At 50.2% G+C, this 8,476-nt stretch overlaps 1 protein-coding gene across 3 annotated transcripts in view; it reads right to left on the bottom strand.

Annotated features, from left to right (window-relative positions):
- Positions 1-5,983: 5,983 nt before the first annotated feature.
- GUK1 (guanylate kinase 1) overlaps positions 5,984-8,476 on the bottom strand; it is a 43,746-nt gene continuing 41,253 nt past the window's right edge. For all 3 annotated transcript variants that reach the window (XM_019508044.1, XM_019508045.1, XM_019508046.1), the window contains one exon: positions 5,984-6,178. In XM_019508044.1, the coding sequence (XP_019363589.1) occupies positions 6,143-6,178 (36 nt within the window). In that variant the 3' untranslated portion in view covers positions 5,984-6,142. The remainder of the gene's footprint in view (positions 6,179-8,476) is intronic.

Here is an 8,476-nt window from a genome sequence, read left to right as displayed (position 1 = left end):
CACCTTAGGTAGGACCAAAAGCAGCCAGGTTACTTTAGAGCGATGATGACTACCCACCAGGCGAGCCTCAAACTCCCAGCAGACTTTTAAACTGTTCACACTTTAGGGCTGGGGCTGTCTTTATACATCTGCTGGTGCAATGCCTGGCACAACAGGACTCTATGTACTATCTTAAGGTGTGAAAGTATCCTGGGTGGGATTTTCAAGAGTGCTCAGCATCAGCCTAACCCTGCCCCTAACAGTCGAGAGTAATATTCCCACTGACCTTAGTTGGGCCAATATGGAGATTGCTTCTGAAGGCCTGGATCTGGGGTAGGAGTGCAAGGTCTACCCCTTGAAAAGCTGCAGGAACTGGTAACTGCAGGTTACCATACCCCCAAGGGGCTGAGACATCCTAGATGCAGAATATACTAAAAACACCATGACTTTCAGGCATGAGCTTGGAGGTAGGGGTCTGAAAACAGAGGTAGGTAGTCAGAGATACAAGGCTCATTGGGTTTGTCTGAATCAAGACCAGGTGGGCATGGAGCAAAACCCTACAGAAAGCCACGAAGCTCTGGCTTGGTTTTGTTTCCACGTATAACTAGCAGACACGCAAACGTCTAAGGCAGGCGCACGCCGTGCTCTTCTGGTCAGGGTTTTTCATAGCAGCTTTAAGCATATTTTCCTTCTAAAATTTATTTTATTCTGCCCCAGCCCACAGTCTCAAACAAGGCTTAGGTGAGCCTTGAAGCATGGCTTTCACAGCACAGGAAACATGCAGAGAAACCTCATCAGTCCAGGGGAAGAAGCAGAAACATCTTTTTCCAGTCGTTTTCTGGCTTCCCTTTTCTAATCCGTGGACCAGCATGGACGAAGTCCAGAATGCCTCCCAGATGAAAGTGTGACAGTCTGCAGGTTGGCTCGCAGGGCTTGACCTGGGCCTCTGGCACTAATAGCAGGAAGTGCTGTAGCCCAGGGTGGAGAGAGAAGGGTTACGCAAGGGGTAGCAGATTCCAGGTTTGGGGCCCTGCGGTAAAAATACATGGGGACATCCACACCACAGGCCCCTCTGGCTATGCTGGTTTGAACTGGGTGCCCCCCAGCTGCACATATCTCATCTTATGAAGTGCCAAGTTTTTTCCCTGCTCCAGACCCACCACCAAGCCATTTCCACTCCAGTCAAACCTAAGATGCAAGCGGAGGTCAGAGCCCAGGACGTACTGCCACTAAGACAGCAGTTCCCAATCTTGGGGTCGCAACGATAAAAAATGGGGCTGCACACTCCTGGGGACAGAAGGCATGGGGGGCATGTACCCCCACATGTGCGCACTGGGCAGGGGTGGGAGCAGGTTGACTGCTGTGGGCTCGGGGATCCTTGCCCTGCTGCCGTCCCACTGGGGCTGCTGTGGCATGGGGTGGGGAGGCTCGGTGCCACTGCCAGGATCCCCAAGCCACCACGGTAAGGTGTCCACTGCCTGGCCGGGACACAAGTCTGCACCACTGCTGATGCTTGCTGGTGGGCAAGGTGTGTTTCACCATGGCAGCATGGCCAGTGCGGGGCTCCCAGCAGCAGCACTGAACCTCCCCACCCTCCCACACCGGGTCCTGCGCACTGGGCCACAGAGGTCATAGATGGGGTCATGCTCAGGAACAGTTTGGGAAGCACTGTGCTAAAAGGACTGTGGGTGAACGCAGACACCCCCAACCTACTCTCCTCGGGCTTCAGTTAGGTTGCAGATGCACTGAGACACTACCCTGGTTTGTGCTTGGAGGGTTATAATTTTTTTTTTTAAATGAGATTTTAGATTTGAGATCTCTAGGTTTCAAAATTGCGTGGAACAGGCCAGGGGAAACCTGCAAGCCAAGTGTCAGTCCTAACTAGCCAAGTCTTCCCCACCTCCTAGGCTGCAGTGCTTTTTCCTCCCACATCCCCTCCAAGTCCCAACAGTGCAGTTGGAGAGCGACTGCCAGCTTCTCCTTTAAGGTGAGTGAATGAGCATGCTCCGCTTTAATGAAAAGCTTGCAAGGCAGACCAAGATAAAAATCCAGTGGTGTTAAATCCTCTTTTCTGCCCACAGCGCCCATATCCTCCTTGCTCTGGTGATCGATGCAATGCTGGACGGTTCGTCTCAACAGGCATTGGCCATCAGAGCACGGTGGGAAAGCTCCCCAGCCTTAGCTCAATGGTCAGACCTATGGCATGATTGTGGAAAACATCAAAGTGTCCAAGGGTTGTAAATAGCCTCTCTTCAGTATCTCTGCAATTGAAGTGGAGCTTACTGAGCAACTTGGAAGTGATAGGATGGTCAAAAGATGCTGAAAATGCATTGAAGTGTTAACCCACTGCTACATAAGGACTAAAGTCTAGCTGGGTGTAACCACGTGTTAGCCTGTGGTTGGATGGTCCGATGAGTAACGCATGTCTAAAGACATACCTTTCGAGGACAGCTTTGCATCTGTGGTCCCTGGGGTTTATCCCCTTCAGTTGTACCCACCAACAGATAGTGAACAGAGGCAACTTGGTTTCTGTTTGGTTTTACACACTGGTGAACCTGTAGCAGCCAGTGTGGGAGAAGTGGCAGCAAGCAGGGTGCTCGCTACTCGTGTGTTCATTGCTGTAGTCCACCATGCCAGGAGAACCTACAAGTTTTATTCAGTTGAGGTCATTTTGGGGAAGTTTATGCCATGATCTCAGGTGCCTAAAAAAAAAGCCCTCCCACACCTGCCTAGGCTCATCTGTTTGGGTGCAGACAGACAGCTTGGTGCAGCCCTGAACCCACATCCTGGCACAGTGCTCAGGCTCTCCCGAGCCAGGAGGGCACCAAGACATTAACACACCACAGCTGCAGACTCGGGCATGGCCACAAGTGAGCAGGGCTTATTTCTTCAGCAGCCTCATCCAGCAAGTACACACACACCACCTTCAAGATCCCTTCATGCTTATTGTAAGGACGGGCTGACACGTGGATCAGGTTCTTTCCCCTCCGTCTGCCCAAGGCTGCTACAGCGCTGGACACCTGCTGCCTCCTCCCTGGGCACGTCTGCATCTCAGCCCGGACAAAGACATCCTTCCCTATGAAGTTCTCTCTCTCATAAGGACATCCTAAGGCTTTAAAGCTTGTAAGTCCTTTTGGCTACCAACCTCCCAGAGCCCAGGGGCAGGTCTGAACAATCAGATTTGCAGCTCTGGGTATTTTCATAAGCTACCGGCCACTGAACGGCAAACTAGCATTGTGCAGTTGCTAGTTTGCATTATACACCGCTGGGCTCTTCTCCATTTGGGCACAACTCCTAACGGATTTGCACAGACATTGGTGCCCTCTAGTGCTGTGTATCCAGCATGATGAGAGAGGTAGGTAGCTGTCGAGCTGAAAGTCAGCCAGAAGGCAAGACAGATGCATGCCTTTACGGACAAACTACATATCTATCTTTCTCAAGCTATCTTATTCTGAAGCAAGTCAAAAGGCAGGGTAGATATGCACCTTTATAGATGAACAAAACATGATTTTATATCTATATCACACACACATGCACATGTACATGCACATGTAGCCCAAACCTTCGTAAATCCAAGTTCACTTCATGAGATGCTATGACAGGACAGCAAAGAGCAGAGTGAAGTGGAGTAAGCGTCTACAATACAACAGGTAGGAAAGCAGAAGCGGGAGGGAAGAGGGAAAGGAGAAGAGGGAGTCTACGAGAGGCACGCAAGGAAATAACCTCCAGGAACAAAGGGGCCACAAATGGTAATCCAGGTAATGAGTATTACAGCCTGTTTAACAGCGATTGAGCTGCAAGGGCGATTTTTTTTTTTTTTTTAAGGCATCTTCTAAATACCCAAGCCCGTACTAGGACTGTTAAATGGACTTATAGTTCAGAGGCACCGATATGCCTGACTCCCACTGCAAACCTGACTGTCTGCATCTCCAGAGGCCGATTACCACTAAAAGTCTGGCTCCAAACTTCGTAAGGTTTCAAACCAGGAAGGCAACCGGGTTCCCCCGCTTGCTACCACCCGGAGGAGCCGCGCGGCACAGCTCCAACACGAGCGTTTCAGTAACTGAAAATAAAGACTAGCTTTGTTCTGGCACAGCCTTTCACGAGCGGGTCAAGCAGCAAGAAACAGGCATGGGGACCACAGGCTGTTCGTGGAGCAGATCGACTTGACACAAGGTAATTTGGAAGGAGGTCTCCCAGGGCCTCTACAGACCCAGCTGAATGACAAAGTACAGACACAGCCATCAGAACAGAAAGGTGTTGTCAACCTAACTCCTAAGCAATTGAAAGGGAAGTTCAAAAGCTACCGCAGGCTCCTATCTGGTGGGGGAGAGGAGAGTTGTGGTTTGGGAACTTCTCTCTTTGGCCTGTGAGCACACAACTCCTGGACAAGCATCGGAGCAGGGAAGACTGCAACTCTGAAGGGCAAGTAGCTGGCATGCGTTTCAGAACCACCGAAAATTGCAGATGATGAGAAAAGGAAAGCAGTCTCATTACTCCAACAATGCAGGTATTTAAAGCTTCTGACTCTAAGGACTTGCTGAGATCTGGGACAGATAATATTGTTAATGCTTCACTGCTGAACCTTACAGTGACTGGGGCTGGCATACACCTTCCAACCCCAGTCCACAGTGGAGAAAGCCTGAAAGCAAAGAGCCTGGAACTAGTCCCCAGTGCCTTGGAAAGCAAGCTTTGGTTTGAAGGTTGTTGTCAGCTCACTCACTTTGCGTAAGGACATGAACATTAAACACCACAACCATTTTGGAGGGGGTGCATGTTGGTGGCACTTGGAGGAACGCAGAGGGACCTAATGGCTCTGCATTTTTTTAATAGATTAAGGATGGAAAGGGCCCAAGTAGTCTGGATCACAGACTGACCATGATGGAGCATAGGTCCTGCACCCATTCTAGGACATGAAGGGAGACCAGGAGCTTTCAGAGGATTCAAACACAAGTGAAGTGGTTGGAGAGGGCCCAGCCTCAATTCTGGGAATGAAAGGGTTAGTGTCAGAGGGACTCGGGGAAATAAAACACCATTCTTCAGAGCTGCGTTGGAGCAAAGGTCTCCAAGCAGGAGGCTGGGACACAGGGATTGGCAGTGACCAGGACCAGAGCCCTATTGGAAAAAATGAATTTATTTGTGCCCTCAAGGGGGCATTTCACAGTTTTGCCAGGAATAAAAGGCTACACCGTCTGGAAAGAAACTCTTCAGAGAGGTCCGAATATAGGGACTTGGGAGCCTACCTGCCTCCATCACCATGCGATGCTGTACATCTGCCCGCAGCATTCATGCCTCCACCCCAGAGGCATTCAGGAGAGAAGGGGAGAGGAAGATGTCGTTCCCCTGGAACTCCTTTGAGATCACCCAGCGCGAGCCAGGAAGCAGTCAAGTCCGCGGAGGACTGGGAGCGGGGATGGGCAGGGAGCAATGTTTCCAAGCAGCCTGGCGCCAGGTCTAGGGTTCCCCAGCCTGAGCTCTGCTGACTTGGTGCAAGGCAGCAGCCCCAGGATCAGCCACAGAGACTCAGGGTGGGAAGCAGAGACAGTGCACACCTGAAGAAACCGTGATGATGTCCCCTGGGTTGGGGAGAGGAACAGAGAGAGACAAGGGAAGCCCCAAGGCTAAGCGAGAAGGATCCCAGCTCCGCTCTATCCTTGCTCTGAATCCTTCTCCCAGATTGGCCGGCCTCCCCCCACAACCTGGTCCCACAGAGCACTTTGCAGGAGGAAATGGGACAAGCAGTTTCCCTCAGCAGGTGGCACAGGTAACCGTGGCATGAGACAAGCACACCCACCTTTTGTACTGCTTACCACTATGTACACTACACGCTCCAATTACACAGGCAGAGGCTGGCAGCAGCAGCCGGACAACCCGGAGGAACTCACGGGACCTTTGGTCGGGAAATAAAGGACAACTGCTCTCAGTTGCCTGCCTGGACTCTTCATACCAACTTAGAAACACACCCAGGAAGTGCCAGGACCCCCTGGCTAACACAAATACAAGGTTGGTTTGGACTGGGTGCCATTTTGTTGCCTTTTAATATTAACATCCTGTTGTTGCTCGGAAGGGGATCAGGATAAAAGGGAATGTCTCTTTTGGAATAAAAAGCTGTGAAGCATCTGGGGAATGATAGACAATGTTAAAACGTCCAAGCAGACAGAACTCAGGACTTCTTGGGTCCCTGGGCCTTCTTGATTTCCTGTAAGAATACACAGAAGTAGAAAGGTCATTTATTGCTCTCTAAATTATTCCTAAATCCACAGATTTTAAGCCCAGAAAAAGACAGTCAGACCTGCTGAGAAATACGGGCCACTACATTTCACTAGCAACCTTTGTGTCCAGCCTGTCCGGTGCAGCTGAAGAAAAGCTCCTCTTTTAGAAATACATGCCATCTTGATTTAGATCAGTGATTTGCAATCAGGGTGCCACGGCACCCTGGGGTGCCCTGAAATCCTTTCAAGGGTGCTGTGGGATGCCATGCAATATTAGCACTGCCAGATGTGAAACATGTTTCTCACGACAAACCCAGAGATGTCAAATAGGAATCCACGGTATCAGAAATGTTCAGATATGCTGTGGTCTGAGTTCTTTGCAATAGAATAATTACCCTAGTATTTCCCTGAGTTCATAAAACAAGTTTCATAGTAGTTAGGGGTCAGAAGGGACCCGAATAGATCATCCAGTCTAAGTGAAAAGTAAGAGCAGGCTCTCTCCAAGGACTGCCTTCAGTCTAAAAAAGTTTGTGAACTGCTGATCTGAGGGCTTCATATGATCCTACATATCCTTTGGTAAAACTGCCCACATTACACTCAGTGTTAAAAACGCATGCCTCTGCTCATCTGATGCCATCTAGCTTCAGCCTTCAGGGCTCAGCGTAAGGACATATGACACACTCACTATGCTTGCTCTGGGGCCATCTCTGTTTGCTGCAAAGGAAAACTGGCATGAACACCCTACCCAGCACATTTACTCTGGAGGAAGTGCTGTTCTCTGCTGTAGCATCACTTCTGAGGAGGTCAAATATAAATTTACTCTGAAGAAAGTTTCTCTGATAAAAAGTAGACAGTGGTAATGGGCACATGCAATTCCATTCTGGGGTAGTCCTTTGCTTAAAACTGGCTCCTCCGCCACGTAGTGACCAGACTCTGTTACAGCACCTGCTTTGGGCACCCAGTTTGGGAGAACTAGTTGTCCCTGATCTTTACAACAGAGTTAAATTATTATTCTGGAGTAAATATGCCATGTATCTGCACCCTTGCTCCATCTTCATCTTCCAGGTTAGTCTACCATCTAAGCTTCTCCCAGTAGCAGTACTACCTGTACTAATGTGTAGTAACTACCTATACTAATACTCCCAGTAGCAGTACTATCTGTACTAATGTGTCTCCAGCTCTGCTCATCAGAGAGCCTGGAGTGTGTTATCCTAGACCCTCTGGATTATTAGGGCTGGTTTTAAGGGGTCTGCAGAAAACATTGAGAGCAGAATTCTCTGTGGAGCCCAGAGATCAGTTCACAGCTGAGGACGAAACTGCAGCACCCAGAACGCTGCTGGGAACAGACGAGCTCGTCTCCAGGAAGTCATTAATATCTGAACAGCTCTAAATAGGTTTAAAAGGGTGGGTGTGTATCTATGGCAAGAGGCTGAGCATGGGGGATACTTGCACTTGCAACCTAGGTGTGACACTGACTCCCCCTGTTATTCTGGTCAAGTCACCTACCCTTTTACATCTTAGCTCCCCTGCCTGCAAAAGAGGATGACAGTAGCTGCCCCTCTTATAGGAGCACTGTGACCCCTCTGCTATTTGTTACAGCTCAGCCAAACATGCCAGCAGCCCAAATACTGAATGCCAGGTGATGTCTTCTGTCCGGTGCAGGGGCCAAGGTTCCCTCTGTTTCTTGGTATTTGTATCATGACTGAACTTGTGAAAGTCGCTGATCACTTCCTGATGGAGATCAGGACACTTGGCCCCATGCAATGCTAGAGGACCTGGTCCCTAGCCAAGACGGCTTCTGCCGATAACGATCCCAGATCAGGAAGAAAAGCCTCTGCCAATGCACAAGTCAGCAGGGCACTTCAGTCTAACTATAGGCACCAAAGCCAAAAGTGCATGGAGTTGGGCATGTGCCTCCATATCTCCCTCAAGTGGGGACCCTACTGCTACTCACCATTTTGACTGTGCTGGGAAATGGTACGTTTGTCTGCCATCCTTCCCCCCCGCCCCTCCCACCAAGTCATTCTCCATTTCCAGCAGCCTGTACAGGCAGAGATGCCCCAGGTGACAGGGGCAATGTGCAGGGGATCCACGTGAACCCCCTACACTCGGCGGTGCACCCCCTGCAAAAAGCTGACAGTCCCGGATTGCCCGTCTGCTGCTGACACTGCCGGCAGCATCTGCAGGAGCTCCCCGCTGCTGGTGCAGCCGTGCCCCCCCAGCCGCCGTTCATGCCAGGTGACTTACCTCTGCAAGAATCTCCTTCAGTTTCAGGTAGGCTACTT

This window comes from Gavialis gangeticus, unplaced genomic scaffold, assembly GCF_001723915.1.
Source record: "Gavialis gangeticus isolate Ggan-Ray unplaced genomic scaffold, GavGan_comp1, whole genome shotgun sequence".
Taxonomy (NCBI): domain Eukaryota; kingdom Metazoa; phylum Chordata; order Crocodylia; family Gavialidae; genus Gavialis; species Gavialis gangeticus.
Note: the sequence above shows the minus strand (reverse complement) of the source record. Positions and strands in the feature narration are given on the sequence as shown.